A 24,134-nucleotide genomic window follows, 5' to 3' on the forward strand; every position below is an offset into this window, starting at 1 on the left:
TGACCTTTGCAGTCTCTAAACACCAGGATAAAACATCAGTGTCTCTCCTATAGTCTGGGGTAGCACAATATATAATTCGGTATCATCAGATCAAATAAAAAGCCATAAAGAGCTCTAAAAGGACCAGAAGAAGAACACTATCTCCAACAAGGTCATCTAGAAGAGCGACAAAAGTCATCTTTGTCTCCTATCTGGGCCTGAACCTGATTGAAAAGAATACAGAAAATTTGCTTCTTCTAGTGTGTTATGTACTGTACTTGATCCATCGCCACTGTCTCAACACCTTTTCCAAAAAGGAGGGCTTTCTAGGATCACAGAATAATGTAGCCTTTTCAAAAGAGAGCACTTCATAGGCTCCTTCAAGCTGCAGGCAGCTTCTCTTCGCTTAGGGAGGAATTAGCAAACTAACATATTCAAGTGGTCACCCTTCTACTTATTCCTTGCCACAGGCAGGATGAACAGAGGTCCACATTATATGTTTGAAGGACAATCTAGAAAAACCCTACCCACTTCTTTGAAGGCAATGAACCAAAAGGAGCCCCAGATAATATGGCAATATGGTAGCTTAGTCACCATAAAAAACTCTGCCCATGGGAAAAGATTTCGATGAATATGAGTGACTGTTGACAATAACACTAAGGCAGATTGGTCAAAATGCTCAGGCAGGAGTTGGTGACCTTAAACAAGGTTGCTGATGATAGCTTGATAATGCAATAAGGAGAAGTGAGCCCACTTTGCCTCCCTTATCATAGTGTAGGCTGCGTGATCAGATTCACTCTAGTTTTTCTTTACAGATGTGCCAAGCATTACATTTGACAATTCATTTCTCAGCTGGCCTCAGATAGTTTCTGCATCCCTTACCAGAAAGTGTACTTAATACTGACCTTTACAGGAAGGCATTTCTTGAGTCCAGTTTCCTAATGCGGTGCAATCAAGTGTTGCCTGCCCAACTAGTTGAAAACCAGCATTGCAGGAAAAGTTGCAACTGGAGCCATATGCAAAATGGCTATGAGGGTGAAGACACTTTAAATGGCCATTTGCTGGCTTGTGTAGAAATGGGCACTTGGCAGCTGAAATGAACAAAACAAAGCTGTAAATACAATAAGCTGTACATATACTTTATATATGGGTGTTTAACAAAGGTGATACAGGTAGTCCTCAACTTAAAGATCACAACTGAGCCCAACATTTATATTGCTACATGAGACAACTAAGTGAGCTTTGCCCTGTTTTATGACCTTTCTTGCCACAGGTGTTGAGTGCAGTTATTAAGTTAGTAACACAGTTGTTAAATGAATCTGGCTTCCCCATTGATTTTGCTTGTCAGAAGTTTGCAAAAGGGATCACATGACCCCAGGATACTGCAACCGTCATAAATATGAGTCAGTTGCAAAGCGATTGAATTTAGATCATATGACGATGGGGCTGCTGCAAGGTTGTAACTCTGAAAAACAATTGTGTCACTTTTTCCAGTACCTTTATAACTTCGAACAATCACTAAATGAACCATTGTAAGGTGAGAACTATCTGTAATATGTGTAATATTAGGCATTCAGCAATGGAAACAGACTACAAGGTACAAATACTACATAGACATACAGTATACTTACACACAGACACACACACACAGTACTCATATAACGAAATATGTAGCACAGAGGATGTTTTCTTAAAATGAAGAAAGTAGAATTCATTATATTGTACATGATTCAGAGCTTAATACAACTGATAAAGAATTGCTCTCCAAAATTTCAGGCAGAGGTACCATTCCTCTCAACTAAAATAAGATCCTTATAACAAGAAATATATCTACTGAAAATAGGACCTTGGTTTCAGCAGGCAAAACATCAGCTCTATTCCATTTCAACATAGTGTTTATATAAGAGACCACTTTGAAAAATGGCTAGAGTTCTGAATGATTATGTTCCATTTCTTATCATTGTTGGGAGGTGAAGTAGATGATTGAAAGCAAAAATCACACATTCTAACTATTTCACTTGTCCCCACAGTAGTTACAATCATCCGTGTAGAGCCATTCTTCCATTGATTATGCTATCAATGTAGAGATACCTATTGGGACAATGGTCAAATACCACTATCATTAAGATCATGGCCACTGTGAATACCTTTTCCAGCCACAAGAATTATTCCAGCATAAACATCCCTTGCTTTTACACTAAAGATGAGCAGCCACTATAGTTCACTCTCTCTAAATCTGGTATTCATGAATGTATATTGGGAAGAAAGGAAAGAATGCAACCTTGCCAACAATTCATGCTTCCCTAATCTGATGCCTTTCAGATGTGTTAGATTAAAATCTCTCAGTGATTGTGCTTTTGAATTAACACAAATTGCATCTGACATGCCTCAAGGATACTCAAATGTGAACAGTTTCAGTACTGTGTTTATATTACACACATAGGGAATTGCTTATCCACACGTATCCAAATCTTCTGACTTTTGCAACTTCACTCTTATTTCAGAATAAACAGCTAGAACTTACTGGTATCCAAGCTATATTCTTGTGACATAGAAAAGTATATCCCAAGGAGCCACTTAGTTAGTTGCTATATTCCCAAAATTCTGAATAAGATTTGGGTGAAATATGTGGGGCGGGAGGGATGAAATCCAGTTGTTGCTACTGCTATTTCATTAGTGTTGCATTACAGCAATATTTCTTAAAGGTTTTGCTCTCGGGTCCCTTTCCTGCTTTTAAAAATTTGGAGGAATAGTGGACTGAAGAGGTCTTTGTGATGATTACAGCAATGACCAAAGAACCTGTGAGTAGACCAATTATTTGGAACCTCTACAGATTAAATGAGAATGGGAGATTGCCTACATATGCTTTGGACAGCAGCTTCCCATGAGGGGAGTGCAGGACTGCAGGATAGTGGTCTCCTATGTGTGTGAACACTGGGAAATGACAAGAATAGCTTTCTTACTTGTAACCATAGTTGGTGCCTTTTAAAGGACACTAAGTTGCCTATAACTCACTCTCTAATCATTGGGGCTGGAAGCAGTATGCTCCGTCTCATACAGTCAGGTCCAGAAATATTGGGACATCGACACAATTCTAACATCTTTGGCTCTATACACCACCACAATGGAGTTGGAATGAAACAAACACAATGTGTGTTAATTGCAGACTGTCAGCTTTAATTTGAGGGCATGTACATCCAACTCAGGTGAACGGTGTAGGACTTACAGCAGTTTGCATATGTGCCTCACACTTGTTAAGGGACCAAAAGTAATGGGACAGAATAATAATCATAAATCAAACTTTCCCTTCTTAATACTTGGTTGCAAATCCTTTGCAGTCAATCACAGCCTGAACTCTGGAACGCATAGACATCACCAGACACTGGGTTTCATCCCTGGTGATGCCCTGCCAGGCCTCTACTGCAACTGTCTTCAGTTCCTGCTTGTTCTTGGGGCATTTTCCCTTCAGTTTTGTCTTCAGCAAGTGAAATGCATGCTCAATGGGATTCAGGTCAGGTGATTGACTTGGCCATTGCATAACATTCCACTTCTGTCCCTTCAAAAACTCTTTGGTTGCTTTTGCAGTATGCTTTGGGTCATTGTCCATCTGCACTGTGAAGCGCCGTCCAATGAGTTCTGCAGCATTTGGCTGAATGTGAGCAGATAATATTGCCCGAAACACTTCAGAATTCATCCTGCTGCTTTTGTCAGCAGTCACATCATCAATAAATACAAGAGAACCAGTTCCATTGGCAGCCATACATGCCTAAGCCATGACACTACTACCACCATGCTTCATTGATGAAGTGGTATGCTTAGGATCATGAGCAATTCCTTTCCTTCTCCATACTCTTCTCTTCCCATCACTCTGGTACAAGTTGATCTTGGTCTCATCTGTCCATAGGATCTTGTTCCAGAACTGTGAAGGCTTTGTTAGATGTTTGGCAAACTCTAATCTGGCCTTCCTGTTTTTGAGGCTCACCAATGGTTTACATCTTGTGGTGAACCCTCTGTATTCACTCTGGTGAAGTCTTCTCTTGATTGTTGACTTTGACACACATACACCTACCTCCTGGAGAGTGTTCTTGATCTGGCCAACTGTTGTGAAGGGTGTTTTCTTCACCAGGGAAAGAATTCTTCGGTCATCCACCACACTTGTTTTCCGTGGTCTCCCAGGTCTTTTGGTGTTGCTGAGCTCACCGGTGCATTCCTTCTTTTTGAGAATGTTTCCAACAGTTGTTTTGGCCACGCCTAATGTTCTTGCTATCTCTCTGATGGGTTTGTTTTGTTTCTTCAGCCTAATGATGGCTTGCTTCACTGATAGTGACAGCTCTTTGGATCTCATCTTGAGAGTTGACAGCAATAGATTCCAAATGCAAATAGCACACTTGAAATGAACTCTGGGCCTTTTATCTGCACATTGTAATTGGGGTAATGAGGGAATATCACACACCTGGCCATGGAACAGCTGAGAAGCCAATTGTCCCATTACTTTTGGTCCCTTAACAAGTGGGAGGCACATATACAAACTGCTGTAAGTCCTACACCGTTCACCTGAGTTGGATGTACATACCCTCAAATTAAAGCTGACAGTCTGCAGTTAACGCACATTGTGTTTGTTTCATTCCAACTCCATTGTGGTGGTGTATAGAGCCAAAGATGTTAGAATTGTGTCGATGTCCCAATATTTCTGGACCTGACTGTATTTGGGTAGACCAGGTTGCCCTGATAAAAAACATTCACTCTCTAATGACTTTTGGAAATTACTTTTAGGCTATTAGAAACCCTCAGAAAAATACCCGATAAGTTTGCCTTCAATTCTGAATGAAAGAAAATATTAATCATAAACTTAAGAATTTAAAGAATTTAAAATAAACAACCAAAAACTAAACAAGATTGTGATCTTACAAAGCTATAAACAGACTAAGGGTCAGGTAAATTTGGAATATAGAAACTTTTACAATAATATTTTGAAATTAATTATAAAGAACATAAAGCTTCTCGTGATAAATATATCTTTTTTAGAGATTAGGAAGGCTGACACAATGTCCACAGTGTCAGTCATTATGCCTGCCTCCATGGATAGACTCTGTCCAAAAGATGTTATTGAAAGACAAGATATGGAACAAATTTTATCTAACAAGATAGAGATGGTACTGAAAGTGGATTTACAAATGACAGAGCAAAAGAATAATTTGGAAAAGGATGTCTCACTGGGTATACAAAAGAAACTAGCTGATGTTTTAAAACTCAAAAAGGAAAATGTCAAGTCCATTCAGTCACCTGGATATTTTTTTTCTTGTTGCAGTTACATGAGAGGTGTAATGGAATTATGAATGACCTTGCGGAAAAAGATGAAGAGATGCTGTCTAGGAAGCAATGAGGCAGGGGAAGTCTGAAGTCACAAGCCTCCCTTTTCCATCTCTTTCCTCCAGTAATAAAAATCTGTACTAGATAAAATAATAGTTTCTTTCTAGTTTAGTCTGTTTCTTGTTCTACATTACCATCTACACAGCACTGGATTCTCTATCTAACTGCTAAGATTGTATTCTCTATTTACCTTCACAACTGGGTGTGGCTGCAGTCCACTTTCCCAAATGTGTGCACTGAAGTTGACTTGTTCCAATGCGTACAAAGCCCATATCACAGGAGAAGGCACAACTGGAATTATAAGCAAAACTTCCATGTGGATGGGAACACTTTAATTCTAACCTTGAATGCCAGGTTTGGGCATTCAATGACTAGAATGAAAGAGATTGTTGGTGAAAGAATTACGACAGCCAGCCCAATCATTCCAAAAGAAAGTCCAAGAATGAAATCAGTGCTCTTCAAAGTGGAGATTTCTACAAATCTCCAAAGTGGAAATTTCCAGATTACAATATTGTATTTAAATTGAAACTGTCCAAAGTTGAAAGAGCTGACCAATGTCAGAAAAACATTAAACTTCATTGCAGAAAATAGCAACAAAAATCAAGGTGAGGAGAAGGAACTTTACCATGGCATGCTGGTAATGGAGAACTCCAATGCCTGGTTGCCAAGCAGAAGGTTGTATTTGTTCCAGTCAAGAGAAAGCCAGGTTCACATGCAAACTGACAGGTGGATTGGTAAGCAAATTCTGCAAATGGGTGAGAGCAGGCCATCTCCCCATTTTTAGGCTTCTGCAAATGGTGGCATTGCGTAACTGGAAAAAAAAACGGATAGCTTTTATAAAGATACTGACTTTTAAGCATGGCTCAGTTTTATGATGGATTTTTCTTAAAAGAAATAATGCTTAGATACTGATACAGATTAACAGAGTTGGAAGGGACCTTGTAGGTCATCTAGTCCAACCCCCCCCACCCAAGCAGGAGACCCTTTACCATTTCTGACAAATGGCAGTCCAATCTCTTCTTGAAAGCTTCCAGTGATGAAGCTCCCACAACTTCTGAAGGCAAGCTCTTCCATTGGTTGATTGCTCTCACTGTCAGAAAATTTCTCCTTATTTCCAGGTTGAATATCAATGAGCTATTGAATATCTCATTGTTCAGTTTCCATCCATTATTCCTTCAGGTGCTTTGGAAAATAGCTTTACCCCTTCCTCTCTGTGGCAGCCCCTCAATTATTGGAAAACTGCTATCATATTTCCCCTGGTCCTTCTCTTCCCTAGACTAGCCATGCCCAGTCCCTGCAAACGTTCATTGTTTGTTTTAGCCTTCAGTCCTCTAATTACCCTTGTTGCTCTTCTCTGTACTCTTTCTAGAGTCTCAACTTCTTTTTTATAGTGTGGTGACCAAAACTGGATGCAGTATTTTTTTTTTTTATTTGATTTATATGCCGCCCTTCTCCGGAGACTCAGGGCGGCTTACAGTGCGTTAAGCAATAGCCTTCATACTTTTGTATATTTTATACAAAGTCAGCTTATTGCCCCCACAAACTGGGTCCTCAATTTACCTACCTTAGAAAGGATGGAAGGCTGAGTCAACCTTGAGCCTGGCAAGATTCGAACTTACTTTAATTGCAGACAGCTGGTATTAAATTACAGTGCTTTAGTCTGCAGAGCTATCCAGGCTCACTAGTATTCTAGTATATTCTAGTATCACTAGTATTCTAGGTGTAGTCTTACTACGGTTTTATAGAGTAGTATTAGTACCTCACTTGATCTTGATTATACCCTTCTGTTAATGCAATTTAGGATTGCATTGGCTTTTTTGGCTGCTGCCGCACACTATTGATTCATATTTAATTGGTTGTCCACTAAGACTCCGAGATCCCTCTCACAGTTACTGCTATTAAGCCTGTTTTTTCTCTAGTTTATATGTGTGCTTTTCTCTACACTGAATTTCATTTTCTTAGATAGGGCCCAGTGTTCAGGTCTGTCAAGATCCATCTGTCTATGCTTGGATTATTAATTTTTGGATTACTTTTATAACATTATGTTCTCTCTAGTTCAGTGGCTGGAAAATGCTGGGAGGCTTGCTGATGAAGCCAGTCAATTCATGATTGCCAGTCTATAACAGTGGTGGATTGCCCCCAGTTTGGACCAATTCGCAAGAACTGGTAGTAAAACCGGTGGGAGGCCCCGCCCACTGCCCCGGATGTCATCATCAGCATTCTGCGCATGCGCAGAAGCAAAGCGAATGCATAAGCGAAGCGATCGTGCACGCGTGATCCCGTTGCGAACCAGTAGTAAAGGCAAGTAGAACCCACCCCTGGTCTATAACTACTACCTAACCACAGGTTCCTCCTCTTTAAAAAAAAGAGAACAAAATAACTTAGCAGTATCCCTAATTTGTATGCAAAACACAAGATCTTTGAGAGTAGTTAAGTAGCCAGTATGTTCTGACCAGTGAGGAGAAGTAAAATCAAATGAGAGTTTGAGAAAGTGAAAACCTTTGAAATGATGTTACATGAGGAGCATCTTTTTTGGAAGGGAGAAGCCTTATGGAATGCCTGGAACTCTGAAAATTGCCAGGGATAAGAGTTTTCTTCCAAAACAGATTATCTCCAATGCATGGAAGCTATCCCATTATATAGGATGCTATTACAAATATAGTAGACCGTATTGGCAATGTCATGACAACTAGTACATTTTGTAACAATGGGGATGTGATAAATCAATCAGAAGCTTCCTTGTCTTCTTGCTGTACCTACTAAATATTACTCAGTTCTCCTTACTAATACCAGAATCCTAAAATGGAGATTAAGAAGAAATAGAAAGCCTCAAACCTTGGCAAGTTGGCTCTGAAGCACTCCATGCTCCAGATGCTTCACACATAGTGGCCTCTGCTCCATTGATCAGAAAGCCTTCTTTGCATTTAAAGTTGCAACTGGACTGGTAATGAAATTCTCCATAGATATGAATGCAGCTGAAGTTTCCATTTACGGGGATATTTAATGGCTTGCACTGAACAGCTAAGGGAAGAAAACAGAGACAATGCTTTAATACAGTGGTGAAATCTAAAATTTGTTACCACCGGTTCTGAGGGCGTGACTTGGGGGGAGTGTAATGTGACTGGGTGGGTGTGGCCAACTTTTTTTTTTTTTACTTTTGAAACCATTTTTTCTACAACCTCTTCGGCTGAAGAGGTTGTTAAAAAATGCTTATACGGACTTCCGGCATATGTTATATATGTTGTGTATGTTTTATTTGTATCTGTATGTACGTTTTTTTTCTTTTTTTTCTCCTGTGTATATGTTTTTATTGTTTTTGTTTTTAAATCAATAAAATCAATATAAAAAATGCTTTTAAAAGGCTCTGACGATTAGGCAACTCAGCTGGGATCGTCAGACGCTTTTAAAAGTATTTTTCTACAACCTCTTTGGCCGAAGAGGTTGTTAAAAAATGCTTTTAAAAACTTCTGACAATCCCAGCTGAGCCGTTTGATCATCAGAGGCTTTTTTATTTTTTTACTTTTAAAAGCTTTTTTCGGCCGAAGAGGTTGTAGAAAAAATGCTTTTAAAAATAAAAAAAAGCCTCTGATGATCACGCAGCTCAGCTGGGCATGGGGGGCGGGGAGAGCAGGGATTTTTGCTACCAGTTCTCCGAACCACCCATCTCCATTGTTACCAGATCGGGCGATCTGGTCAGAACCAGGAGCATTTCACCCCTGCTTTAATACCACTAAAGATGTAAACATTCTGAAAATTTGAAGTCATTAACAATACTTTTATTATGTTGAAAACAGAACACTGGAGACAAAACAGGAATATACAAAGAACTTATGTTCTTACTCTATAAAAATATTACTTCACAGAAGTATATTTAGCCTATAACACAAAAGCATAGCTTTATTATTATAAATATCTTTTATGTTTGTCACAAATGGAACTGCAAGCTGTTGAATTTTACACAATACCAGCATCACTTCAGCCATGTTGGGAAAGATACAGACACACAGTGAAGCCTGGGGTCATAGTCATAGTACATAGAGAAAGAAATAAGAGGGGCGGTAAGACATGTAAGTGTAGGTATAAAAGTATACTACTCTATCATAAGCTTTCAATGTACCATTTTGATCTGATAATCATTCAAGAAGAGATTTTTTTTAATTTCCTGAAATAAAAAACTTTTCAACTACTAGACCAGTCAGTTGCTCTCTCTTGATATGCATAAAAGGATATGTATTGGCTATCAGTTAATGATCATTAGCTAAGGCAAAAATGCTTTCACCACCCCAAAAATTGTGGGAGAGTCAGCTAGGTCACCTCCGGTCTCCCTGAAGATGTATCAGGTTCTAGGATGAGGTTGCCAGGACTATTATTTCCAATACCTTAAGCAAAGAAAGTCTTGCTTATTTTAATGCTTGTCTAGAAGAAGGGAGGATACTGAGAATCAACCTATAACAATTCTAATTTATTTTTCAAATCCACCTTTAAACGGCTAACTGTTATTCACTGAGATAATATACTGGTATGTAGTATAGCATCCTTTGGACCTGTCACTATTTGGACACATGGGAAGCGTTATGCTATCTATGCAGCATACACAAGGCTCCTGTCCATAATTCTGATCTGTGACTGTAATAAAACTTCTATTCACACGAATCTCTTTCCTACCTCTTTCTTGGTTTCCTATTTTCTTTCTTTCCTTCAGTGCAAATGCTAATGGGTGAAAGAGAATCCATTTCTTTTCCTAAATGTTGAAAAATGAGTTGCTTCTGTTTTTTCAAAATAATTTTTACATGGGCAAGAAAGGCCTTAAAAGGAAACTCCCAACCTTGGCAAACTGGGGCTGGAGCTGTCCATTTTCCAGAAGCTGTGCACTCAGTGACCTCTTTTCCACGTAACCGAAAACCCTTGGTGCAAAGAAAAGTGCAGCTGGATTGGTACTGAAATTCCCCATGGAGATGAATGCAGGTGGTATTTCCATGAGCAGGTGCCTCTAGGGACTGGCACTGAATAGCTAAGGAGGGGAACAGAAAAGTCAGTCAGGATGAATACAGATAACAGGTTTAAAGAGCGTTGAAGATGGCTTGGAAGAGATACTGTTTGTTTGTTTGTTTGTTTGTTTGTTTGTTTGTTTATGCACCCGTATACTGTTTCATCTGGAGCTTAAGATGAGTCACATGATAGCAAAATGGATCCTACATCAACCAAAGAATTCATCTTTGTCCTTCATTGCAGGAGGACAATCATGTTAGTCTATGGTGGCAAAAATCAGAAATATAGCAACAGCTCTTCTGGCTAGCAAATATTAAAAAGCTTTCATGAGCAACTTCTAACTTGCACCTGCATACACAGCCTGTATTCACCTCTCCCCACCCCATCCCTGTTCACCCCAATTTAAATTGTACATTATTTTAGCCATTTTATGTATTTGAGGTGAGTATAGCTCACAAAAATATATTCATTTTAATAGAATTCATTGGTCAGAAAAAGTGCCACCAGATGCTTTCTGGTTCTCTGTCTTTCAGCCAATTCATTTGTACTTTAAATCAATCCTATCACATGAAGATATACATATTCTATATGTAAGAACTTGATTTAAAACTGATGTCATTTTATCCAAGTAACCAACTTCTGTACATTTTAAGTACTTGTGCTAAGAGGACCTGGATTTCCTTAAACACAAACATGATTTTTTTAGGTTCAGTAATGAGTCCGTTGGTTTTGGTCTTCTCCTTCTCACCAATTAGTTCACAACATCAATTCCACCACTGAACTATAATGTAAATAGCTGCAGAAGGCTAATAAACTTTAAGTGAATTGTAATCTGGGAATTCTTAATATTAAAGTGTAATAGGAGTTACGGTTTGTTTAATTCTAAACAAGAATGGGTTAACTGAATATTCATTGTACTTCAATTATATCTACTGAAATCTACTGAAATTCCTGAGAGCAATTATTCATGACTAATCGAAATCTCATTTAGATGGATCTTACAAAAATCTTCAGACACAACTCAAGCAGTGGTGGATTGCCCCCGGTTTGGACCGGTTCACAAGAACCGGTAGTAAAACCAGCGGGAGGCCCCGCCCACTGCTCCAGATATCGTCATCAGTATTCTGCACATGTGCAGAAGCAAGGTGCATGAGTGAGTGAAGCGATCACGTGCGCGCGATCCTTTTGTGAACCGGTAGTAAAGGTAAGTAGAACCCACCCCTGAACTCAAGTTATAAATAAATAGTCTAAACAGAAATTTAGACATCAGATTTCATACAATTCCATTAGATAGCATACCCTGACATGTTGGTATGGGAGAAGTCCACTGACCAGATGCACTGCAAATCAAAGGCTGGGAATCACTAAGTTCAAAGCCCACTTCACAAGCAAAGCTGCAAGTGGAGTTGTAACTATAATCACCAATTGGGTTTACACAATCCATAATTCCTCTTGCAGGTGGCTGAATTGGCTGACATTGCTTAACTAAAAAAAAATAAGAAAGAATGGGATTGGAATTAGAATACATAGGATAGATAGGATAAGAGCCGTGGTGGCGCAGTGGTTAGAGTACAGTACTGCAGGCTACTTCTGCTGATCACCAGCTGCCAGCAGTTTGGCAGATCAAATCTCACCAGGCTCAAGGTTGACTCAGCCCTCCATCCTTCCAAGGTGGGTAAAATGAGGAACCAGATTGTTGGGGGCAATATGCTGAGTCTGTAAACAGTTTAGACAGGGCTGTAAAGCACTGTGAAGTGGTATATCACTCTAAGTGCTATTGCTATACATAAAAGCAAAACATATAAAAAGACTATGCAAAAGACAATACTTTCATATGATTATATGTTTAGTAAATGGGAATGACAAATTATTACTACATTTCCCAATGTTCCTAGCCTTTCTCATATCAGCATGATGATTTCTCAATGAACCAAAATTGTAAAAGGTCTTCATGACACAAATGAACATCTTTCAAATCTAACTTAATCCTATGGATAGCCACACATTTTCATGGAAGTAAAAATTATTGCATCAATTGATTGACTTCTCAAAGCATAGACCTGCCCTATGGAAAGGATCTTTTCCAAACTTAATATACCCACTATTTGTTTATCTGTAACACCATAGTGTAATGCTATGTACTTCTAGGCTCCAGGTTCTAAAAGAATTGCAACATGTCTATCTTGGCTTTTGAAACCTGACATCAGAACAACTAGTAAATTTTGTAACAATGGGGATGTGATAAATCAGTCAGAAACTTCCTTGTCTTCTTGCTGTACCTACTAATGATTACTCAGTTGTCATCACTAACACCAGAATCTTGGAACTGAGGAAAAATAGAAAGCCTCAAACCTTGGCAAGTTGGCTCTGAAGCACTCCATGCTCCAGATGCTTCACACATAGTGGTCTCTGCTCCGTTGATCAGAAAGCCTTCTTTGCATTTAAAGTTGCAACTAGACTGGTAATGAAATTCCCCATGGATATGAATGCAGCTGAAGTTTCCATTTACAGGGATATTTAATGGCTGGCACTGGATAGCTAAGGGCAGGAAAGAAAGAAATCAGGTACAATGCATCATACACCTCAACAGATGTAAACATTCTGGAAAATTTGAAGTGCTGAAAAATGTTTAGAAAACATAGAAAACTGGAGACAAACTGAAATATACAGAGCACTTATTTTTACCACATTTTACATATACGTTATTATTTTATAAAGTATTAGTGTGTAAAAGTATTCTAGTATAAGTTTAACTTTATAATTATAATTATTTCTTATTGTTGTCACAAATGAAGCTGCAAACTGTTGAATTTTATAGGATCTAGTACAGCCCGTTTAGGAAAAGTAGGTAGGTAAACAGCTAACACTGGATTTCTCACACATCTACGAACATGGTGCAAAAACTAGGAATCTGAGCTAGAAAAACAGGAACTAAAGATGAATTGCAAAATGGTGGAAAATAAGAAAATGGAATAAATAAATAGCAATTATTTTAAGAGTGTTTTATTTCAATTATGCATTGATACGTAATTTTTAAAGCCTATTATCAAAATCAAAATACATGGTCAATATATTTCTTCTATTACATATGTCTTTATACACAGTTTTCCTATGAAATACATTTTGATAAGCAAAAGGCCCTAATGTATTATGTTTATACTACTATATCTCTTTCTATTTATAGTTTAATACTGAATTCAGAGGAGTACAGATCTAAAAGATAACAGCAAATTAGTTTATATAGTAGTTTGGGAAATATGGTTAAGATCAGGGGTGAAATCCAGCAGGTTCTGACAGGTTCTGGAGAACCGGTAGTGGAAATTTTGAGTAGTTCGGAGAACCAGCAAATGCTACCTCTGGCTGGCCCCAGAGTGGGGTGGGAATGGAGATTTTGCAGTATCCTTCCCCTGCCATGCTCACCAAGCCATGCCCACCATGCCACACCCACAGAACCAGTAGTAAAAAAAATTTGAATTTCATTACTGGTTAAGATTCAAATTTTCCCATACAATCTGGATAAATTTTGTTTTCATCGCTACTTATTTTCTAAATAATAAAGTAACAAGGATAATTGTCAGATGAAAATTGTACCTGATTCCCAAACATGGCAAGGTTGTAAAAGCCTTCATCCATTTTTGCTCAGCTAACCCACTACCAATTTATGGTCTTGGCAAGGATCCATTATGCCAACACTTGGTACCAATGAAGTTAGGTCATACCTGTACACTGAGGTTCTTCTGCTGTCCATTGCCCAGATGACAAACATTGCAAGTTGACTGGGCCAGTTATTATAAAACCTTTATCACATCTGAAGCTACAATGAGATCTATAACTGAACTGCTCCAGCGGATGAGTGCAATTCATGAGCAGGGCCTGATGGAGAGGGCCAAACTTGTTGCATTTTACAGCTAAACAAAGACATGAAAATATAACATTAAGCCATCATCATCACGAACAAAACTGTTTTTCCTATATTGCAATAAAGATAGGGAAGTTCTTGAATTCTGATGAATTCAAGGGCTTGGCATCTAAATTGTCCATTAACACAAAACCTCAACTATTTTAAAAGCTCCTGAAAGAATAATGCAATTGTTTTAATAGCAAGATATTTAATTTTATGGAAACATGGGCTCATCACTTCCTCTGCTGAATAAAATTGCTGAAAGAAAGACACTTATGATCTAAAATATCTTAGGGCACTTCTTGACAAACCTTTATCCTAAGCATATAAACCCAACCTGCAGTATGAGAAAGCACAATCCACATTGCTAAGAAAAAACTGCTTGAAATGTCCTGTTGTTTTCAGTGTATTGCTAGAATGACATTTCTTTAAGTCACTGATATTTTTCATTATGCTTGCAAATAACTTAATAGAAAAACAGATGTTGTTATTACATTTAATATTTTAAAGTTTTGATGTATTATCAGACTTAAAGATCTCTAAAAAGAAATTCAACTGGTTATTCAGTGCTAACCATGCTCTCTTCCCCCAGTGCATCCCTATGATGTAACCGATGCAGCTTGCCTGATGCTACTTGCGGTGTTTTTTGGAATGTTAGCACAGTGAATTCCTTTAAATATTGTTTCAAATAAAATCAATAGGTTTCATCAACACTAAACGAAAACCATAACATAGGAGTTCCCACTCACCAAAGAGAAAACATTTTTTCCTTTGTGACCAAGGTCTTCTTGGAAAAATAACTGGGAGACTGTTCAGCCTATCCCCCAGAGAAAATAATAGCACTGAAATAAAATGCTTGTAATGCTTTAAAGGCTGAGGACCAAAGTGGACGTGACATTTTTCATGTAGTTTGCTCTTGCATGAGGGAATCACATTGATTGTATCAGTACTGTGTCATGGAAACTGAAATAATTATGTTATCTTTGCTGAGAATATGCCTCCCTCCCCTTATAGTCACTGCTTCTATACTATTTAATCACAGTAGAAAGAAAATGTCAACAGACTCACCATTTTCACACAAAGGGCCATAGAAACCAGGGTAGCATTGGCAGGTATAATTCCCAATGGTCTCCACACATTCACTGCGTTCGTTGCAGGAGGAAGGTTCACAAGAAGCTGCATAAAAAATAGAATTGGATTAGAATTATGCAATGAGCTTTTTTTCTTCCATTCAACCATGTCCAATTTCTGGACATGTCCCTGCAGCTTTCTTAGCAAGGTTTATCAGAAATGATTTGCCATTGCCTCCTTCCTAGGGCTGAGCTAAAGTGACTGGCCCATGGTCACCCACCTGGCTTTGTGCCTAAGAAGGGACTAGAATTCACAGTCTTCCACTCTCTAGTTTGAGGCCAAACTGTCTCTTGTCATGAACATACTAAAGATTTAGAACTTTTTGGCTTCTTCCAATTACAGGATTTATTTTGGAAGAAAAAGCCATGTCAATAAAGGGGAAACGGCTTATGTCAGACTGTAAGACAGATACAAGAATCTTATGACCAATATCTCTTGCATTCAATCCAACATGTGATCATTCACAAATGGGATCCATTGTAATGCTGCCATATCAAAAGTGATGGTAAACTAGGATAAACAGGGGACTTCAGCATATATTACCAGTATTTTACCCACAAAAATCATCATTCTCAATTAGTAACATCTGAAAATCAAAAGGTGACAATTTTTGGGTTTCATTTCCACTCGCTTCCCATGTGGAACTGCTAGTCTTGCACCTATCAAAGATTAATGTACTGCATGAATACACAACTATGGTATAAAAGACAATATTTGACATGGCGGTCACAAAAAGTAAAATATGTTACTATTTTAAACCCTCACTAATTTCTCTGTCCTGAGAACAGAATGTTTTTGTTCAAGAACATGCTTTAGAAAATTACATTAGCAACTGAACTCTTGCTAGCATTTTCATACTTCTTTATTTGTGTCAGAAGCACCTCCAAATAATAGGCAAACTATGTCTATAATTTTCATGCTAAGAATACATCTATTTAAACCTTAACATTGAAAGTCACTTTCGTCTTTGAACTATCTTGTGGTACCTTTGTAGGATCTAGAATTATTTTGCTGTTTATTTCTATTTCTTTAGATGTCAAATTTATCATACATTCAATATATTTTATTATATATTTCAGGTAATTCTCAATGTCAATTTTTTCTTTGATTCAAAAATGCCTTTTGTTTTATTTGCAGAAATAATTTCCAACACCATCCTCATTAATGGATACAACATATTTGCTCAGTTCCCAGGAGAGAAGCTTCTATTAAAACAGGGACCAAGACCAGTGAAACAAAAGGCAAACAATATTAGAGACTTATGACATGATGTTTCCTCTTTTTGTCTGTTGATTGCATTATAACAACTCAATCCAAGTAAATCCAAAATTCATAATTCATAAATTTGTCTTTTTTCTTCCCTCACTTCAGTTCTACTCATGTACATTTGTTTTCTGTTTGGAAAAGTATCTTCCACTTCTTATCACTTCCAGATCCATTTCTATTAGCCTATTGCAGAAGAAACCCTGAAATAAATTTCCAGTACAAAGTCTTCAAGATTTGAATAACAGAGCCTGCCCACAATCCCAATCTAGCCTCATAGAGCGAAGTTGACTTCTCAATGTTATAACAGTTGCTAACAGTTTCAAAAATCACTCTTTCCTTGCAACTATTCCATGTAAGCACATCAAAAAGGGTGCTTTTAAGACTACTGGACAAAATATATTCAGCAATTATTTGAAGATGGAATGGCTGGTAATGAGGTAGTGTTGCTAGCATTTTCTGTAGAGATTGCAGTATTTATCTGGAAGTAACCACAAAAGAAAGTTCAATTTAGTTTGGTTGTGCATTATATTGATTTTCTTATGACCCTCATGAACTGTTTGTTGTGATTGTTAATGGGCAGAGTTACCATTCCAGAATATTTCCAGTGAAGTTATGGGCATATCTACATTGTCTAGTTGTTCCATTGCCAGAAAAGACAATGACCATTTTTTGAGGACAGAAATGGACAGTGCCAGGCTTTACCTATCTCCCATTGCAAATTTTATACCAAGCGTATTTTCCTGATGCAGTCTTTTCCTCTGAAAAGTAGTCTTTTCCTTGTAGGTCCCCTTGATTGCTTTTCTTCTCTTTAGTGGAGCCTTTTGCTTCCTTACAGATTAACTTCAACAGTCCCTTGGCTACTGCACTCCCAGAGGAAGAAATGCTCCTTCAACTGAGGCAATAATTGCTCTAATCTAAGAGTATTCCTACCTTCACAATTAGTATTAAAATAGCATAGTGGCTAAGAGCATTGCCTAGTTAGTATGTAAGAAGTTGCTGTTTTGAGCACTACCTTTTAATTTTGAATTTTTTAATATACATGCTTTTACATTTTACTTATGTGCATCTCTTTCTGTTTATATTTATGAACATATAAAAATATGCCCAGGAAGGAAAATTCCCCTGAATCAAAAGGGAGATAACACAGCAGCCAAAGAATTGCTTTTTAGAAGGATGTGACAGCCTGCAGCTGGGCTGAATGGCTTGCAAGCTGTTTTAGAGTCTTTCAGTCTTGACAAGTTTCTTGATCCATCTTAAATTTAAGTGGCCATAAGCACAATACAGGAATAGCTTCAATCGTAAGTGCAAATATGCCCTAGGAGCAAAGGTGCATAATAATTATTGATTCTTTTCATATCATCATTTTTATATATAAGAGACTGCAGAGTTGATTTCTGTATCCCTAGTATTTTTTTTCCAGGACTCTATGACTTCAGAATTGCAAATTCTAATTTCCCAGTTATTATCTTGTTACCTGTAATTGGATTTTCTGCAGCATGAGGAACCTGATAAGCATAGGACTGATTATAATTCTGATAACAGGAAACTCTGCATCTCTCTCTTTGAACAAAAAAGTCACTTAGATATGAACAATTGTAATGTTCTAAAATCGTATTTGTTTAATCTTATCTTGGTGGATTATTTGAAGCTGCAGTTCCAACTTTGGACAAACTTAACATCAAAATAATTTGTTTCATTGCAGTCTATCTTCCTGTGCTAAGGTTACATTCATGCAATACCCTGCACCACAAATTTACCCAAACAAATGTTGACCTAGCATTTGGGGAACCCAGGTTATGCTGTCAATTTATAGTTCAACACATCAAACAATCCTAGAAAACTGAGTTGGGTTAATCATGCCCAAACTAATCTCAAGCTAGAACATCAGGCAAACAGTGCCTAGTAGTATAAAGAAACTCTTATAACTACTCAATATGGAATATTTCACTACCTTTATAGCAGAGTGCCCGTTTCTTCTTCCCACAAGGCTCATCATTCCATTTTCCAACTTCATAGTCCCTCTTAATGTAAATCTCAACACAGTCTTGGTTGGATCGCCTGTTGTTAGGTTCCTGATAAGCCCAGTTCTCTGCCTCTTTGGTCAGGGCCTTTCTGGTTCCTACCCATATCCAGGTGTTGTTTATTTTCCGGATCCCAATCCAGTAATACTTTGAATGTTTTGGTAAGAAGTCATTGAGATAGGCAATTTCTTCTTTGTTCTGGATTGCAACCAGGTCAGTATACCAGGTCTTGCAAAATGTCCGTGCATCTTCCCAGGTTAGGTCTGATTGGGCCCCATAGTGGTAAGTCCAGGCATCCACATGAAAGAGGAGTCCTGCCAGATTAATAAATAGCATCAAGAAAGAAGAAGCTTCAGTTATTACAACTATATTAATATTATCGGAAATAATAATGTACCAGGCCATTTAAAGACTGCAAGGTTGTCTTTACCCTGAAAAGGGCAGAGTGATTTGTAGTACCTGTTTAATAATAAGAGAGAGGTTCTCTGATCCTAACACTTGCTAAATGACATTCAACCAGTGAAACATTTCTGAAATAATATAGAAAAATTGCTGTTAATACTTTCTGGCAATTAAAACTTCTTAAAGGAGGAACACATCACTTACAAAGGAATGATCTCTGATTAACCATAGATCAGGTTTGTGTAATGTTTCATTTTTGTGCCTTTATATTGGTTCTTCATAACCTTCCTTAGACTTGAAAAAAATTCAGTAACTAGACAAGTCAAAATCTATGAAATCTACAATCAATTGTATATGATTTTAAATGTTATTTAAATAAAGTAAAATGACTATCTTTAGTTTATTAGAGAAAAGAGATCAGTTTCTTTCTGAATAAAATAAATAAGCATTCTATTTTTATTAGTCAACTAGACAACCTTAACCCCTTCTTTGAGTCATCCTTTCAGAGATATTTCCTCTCTCCTCAATGCCTTCAACACTAAGAGCACTTCTAATGTAGTACTGGAAATCACCGGAAAAGCTAGGATACATTTAGAGATGTATCTGCCTTTAAAATAGCTCATGTTGAATTATACAGCACAGTAAAACATCAGAGCTGGAAAATCTTTTATGACATCTTGTATTACATAAAAAACTGTTTTATGGTCATTTTTATGTCATAAAATGTTTTCTAAATTTGTCAGATTTCGGTTCCACAGGAGTCTTGGAACTCAAATTTTTGATGCATTCTGTAAGTTAGCCCATTTGACATACGTTGGTTCAAAATGTTTTGTCCTGTGTTGCACTTTTTTCCCCACTTAAAAGTTATAAGAAAGGGCTTTTACTAGTATATAGATTTTTAACACTCCTATGAAACCATTACTAATGAAACTAATTTACTAATTTACTTTATTTTGCACTGATGACATTACTTTGTTAATTTGGATAATGGAATGTCTGCAAGAAAGCAAGCTCAGAGACCACTGTTTTTTAACCAAAGCAGTTCTTTGGTTACTACTTCTTTGTAAACTTCTTTGTAAACTTTTAATTTTTGAGATTTAAATATCATTTTATTCTTATCAAGACCACTTTGAACTTAGAAAATAACATATAAGATTTTGCATTAATGATTTTTTTTCTGATAACTACAGGAAAGAAGACTTTGCTTTCTAAAAGATTGCATGCTACAAGCAAAATGTCACAATTGTGACCATTTCAGGAAATTGTCCCTGATAATAAGAAGTAAAATATCTGGTTTAACATGATTTCCAGTGCAATATACTAATTTTTTTCTGGAATGGTGCCCATATCAGAATGAAGCCAGCCACAAATACATTTTGGTTACAAACCGTTTAATCTAGAGTTGCTTCTCTTTTTACTGCATAATTTGTTCATTTCGTTGCATAAAACCAAAAAGTTATTTTCACTAAATTTAAAGATTACTTACTTACCCCAACTAATAATAGTAAGCAAAAAGCAGTCATGTACCCATCTGTACCAGAACTGCCCATTGACCAAAGCCTGTGGATGAAAAATAAATATGTACTATTCGGTCATGACCTTTAGATCCAAATAAATTAATGGAAGTCCAACAGCCTCCATTTTTAATAGTAAACTATAGATTTCTATACCATTGATTGGATACACTCAGAAAATATCTTGGCTACTGAACGATCAAGCTTTAGATCAGGATGCTTTACCGAGGAGCAATGTCCAATTCTATACTATTTAGCTGAAAAATACTTTAGCACTTCTAAAGTGGCCTATGTTGCCTTTACTGATTTAAAGGTGGTCTTTCACTCCATCCCTCATGGCAGGTTCTGCAATAAATTAGCCAGAATATTTATTGACCATCAGTCTTCTCAGCTTGATAATTTTATTATATCAACCTCTGTGATGCAGAGTCTGTTAAGGACCTAAAGTATCTAGGTACTGACTTCTAATATCCCTTGGAATAATACATTGAATGAGTTCTATTAGATCTCAAGAAGTCAAACGTAGTGTGCCTCAATCAACTTCAAATGTCCTTACTCAGTTAACAGTTTAGCTACATCTCACCTGAAACACTGCTAGCTCAGATGTTGTCTGAAACAAATTTTGTGTACTGAACCTCTTGTTTACTTTAACCTGCTGGATAAGTCTTCTCATCCCTCACAAGATTGACTCCACTCTGGCTTCTTATAGCTTTGTGTTTCTTGCAACATCATCAGTTAACCCAGATAGATTATTAATGTAATTTAAATAGAGGATTCGGGATTTAGAACTTCAAAATTACAGGACCAAAATAACCCACTCTCATTATGGTGTGATTGCAGGTTCATAATGGACAATTCATAGTTTATAACATCTTAAATTATAGATTCAAGTTTAAAAAAGGTTTTTTTTTACTCAAGCTCAACTTGATGTACTATTCATATTATGGAGATAGTACCCTGTTTCCCCCAAAATAAGACATCCCCTGATAATAAGTGCATGGCAATAAGGCCAAGCGCTTATTTCAGGGTTCAATAAAATATAAGACAGGATCTTATTTTCAGGGAAACATGGTAGGCTATATACTTTCCCATAAAGTAACCATGTGTTTGCTCCAATATAAAGGTTGAGTCAGTCTCCTGTGTATTGTTACACTGCTCTTTGTACTATCAATGGTATCTGGCATTCATAATCCAGACTGTTAAAAATTTTAGTTCTCTCTGGTCAAGAAATTACTGTTTTCCTCTCCAGATCTCTGAGGAACTTCTCTACACCATCAGCCACAACCAATGTCGCAGGCCATTGGCCCCCAGGCCAGGCGGCAGCAGAGCCAAATTTTCAGGCTTTTCTGGAAGACCAGGAATATGGAAGCAACCACACCTCCAACAGGAGAATATTCCAGAGAATGGGGACTACAAAAGAAAAGTCTCTTCTAGTGGGCCCCACCAGCCAAAATTTGGCAGGATCCAAAGTAGACTTTTTCCACTGGAATGAGTAGAGTTTATTAAAGAATAAGCTCATCTTTGGACAAAGTAACAAGGGAAAAAGGGAAAAAACATGTCAAATCTAATCAAAGTGTTATTTAAAGAGATACAGTTATATATCAAAGAAATATTTCTTGACATTATTAATGTGTTGCACCATTGCTTCAATATGAATGGGAGAGGAAGAGTACTCAGCTGAAGCAAACCCCCAAATCAGCAATTTAAGGAATTAAACTTCTTTGTCACAAATTTCCAGATATGTTTTCTTATATCTCTTGTCTTAGAATATAATAATCCCCTACAAAGTTACAGAGTTAATACAGAACAGAAAAAGGGGCTGGAGGCATCTGTCTGAAAGTACTCTATCCACAGTAGCCCACCAGATGCTTATGAGAAAGCTTCAAAAAAGACACGAAAACAATGACACTTCCCCACTCCTGTTCTCCTGCTATAACTCTTGAGAACCATTAGTTAGTTAAGGTGGGCCAAACAGATAAGTGGAAGGTATACTAGCACTGCTTTCCTTCTATGCATTTCAAGTTGGACCATGATCCATCCAATGTGATGTTATAGACTGACAGTGATGTTCCAGAGTTTCAGACAGGAATGATTTCAGGATCCACTACATGCAAAGCAGTGATTCTCCTGTTGAGTCATGATCCTGATTACAGTGGGGCTTGTGCAGGAAATAGTTTAATACTCTAAAATAGTTAGATACAAATGGTAAAAACATTAGAGACTCCCTAGAATTGCAGTAAAATATAAGAATTAAACTATATTTATTATTAATGAATTTGAATATGATTTTTAAACTTAAAACTAGTACAACCTTTTCAAGTTGGATCAAATCATTTGGTTATGCATATAAACACATAAGTCATATTGATTCCCATCCAGCTGTATAACCTAGAGGTCCATGCCAGTACACATCTGGCTAATTATAATAGTACTTTGTGCCGTTTAAGATAGTCATAGTTCAGCCACACTTCTCCCCTGCCCCTATTTCATATCCTTAGAATCATAGTCGCAGAGTTGACTGCATGTATCTAGACAAAATGCTGTAATGCATTCTTCTAATGAGAACAATGAGTACTTTTACACTGGATACGCTGATTTTTCCCAATTGCAGTGCTATTGCAGAGAGGAGAGCTTACACCATCCCCTGACTATTTAACCATAGTCTTGGGGCTATGTTAATTACCTAGGAAGAAAGAGCACCTACCATTTCAATGGAGATTCCCTCTTTGATTTCCTCTTATACACCTTTCCTTATGTAGCTTCTTGTATCAGCACTTCCTCTAAAAGTGCCTCGAAGCTGATTGCTGATTTCCTATTGCCTTCTTCACTGGACCGCCCTGCCACAGCCACATACAGTTAACTCCTTGCCAGCTATTGGCCTGAATATTTAACCCTGCTTTTCTCAGATTGGGGCATAAATCTAGCCACATGGTGATATACTTTAGACTTTTAAGGCTGTTATAACAAATAGTAGGCATAGTATGAACCTGAAAGCAGTAAGAGTACCTATTCATGGACTACACATAAATATGCTTATATATAGAGAAGCCACTAAAATCCAGGGTTAGTCAGATGTTGTGGTAGATTCAAGGGAACATTTTGAATAAATTGTAAGAGGCACTTATTTTATAAGTTTCTCTGCTACCTTAATACTAAGTACAAAGGTTGTCTAAGTTTACAATAGCCCAGTGCTATGTGTTTTGCCAATTAATTAGTTCATGAAAAACTACAACATCCTGAAGTTTTTCATTACAAACCAAAGGGAACAGCAGCAATTGAAATCCAGCACCCTTAAGGGATTTGGAAATTGGGGACGACAACACTGGAGGACTATGCATGATATTTTTCAAAGTAATATTTTTATTAGGGCTCTTTTCTCTGCTGTTTCACACATTCCTAGAACTAAGTGCTGAGTTAATATGCTTGCATGTTTAGAAACCCTGAAGCTGGCCTGACTGAGCCATTTTGAGACTTCAGTGCTGACACATTGGAGAAGAGGGACGGGGAGGGGGGAATAGAGATAGTTGTGGTGTTGTAGTCAAAACAAAATACTTTCTCTTG

General features: G+C 37.4%; 1 protein-coding gene across 1 annotated transcript in view; it reads right to left on the reverse strand.

Moving 5' to 3' along the window:
- LOC139313766 (P-selectin-like) overlaps positions 1-23,304 on the reverse strand; it is a 43,403-nt gene extending 20,099 nt beyond the window's left edge. Inside the window, 13 exon segments of the mRNA XM_070939212.1 lie at positions 885-1,070; positions 5,540-5,688; positions 5,690-5,720; positions 5,975-6,160; positions 8,185-8,370; positions 10,175-10,360; positions 11,638-11,823; positions 12,691-12,876; positions 14,058-14,246; positions 15,308-15,415; positions 18,588-18,971; positions 20,550-20,619; positions 23,278-23,304. Of these exon segments, the coding sequence (XP_070795313.1) occupies positions 885-1,070; positions 5,540-5,688; positions 5,690-5,720; positions 5,975-6,160; positions 8,185-8,370; positions 10,175-10,360; positions 11,638-11,823; positions 12,691-12,876; positions 14,058-14,246; positions 15,308-15,415; positions 18,588-18,971; positions 20,550-20,619; positions 23,278-23,280 (2,050 nt within the window). The 5' untranslated portion in view covers positions 23,281-23,304.
- Positions 23,305-24,134: the final 830 nt, after the last annotated feature.

Source organism: Pituophis catenifer, unplaced genomic scaffold (genome assembly GCF_029215685.1).
Source record: "Pituophis catenifer annectens isolate HBS135680 unplaced genomic scaffold, rPitCat1.0.hap2 SCAF_3, whole genome shotgun sequence".
NCBI classification, from domain to species: Eukaryota; Metazoa; Chordata; class Lepidosauria; order Squamata; family Colubridae; genus Pituophis; species Pituophis catenifer.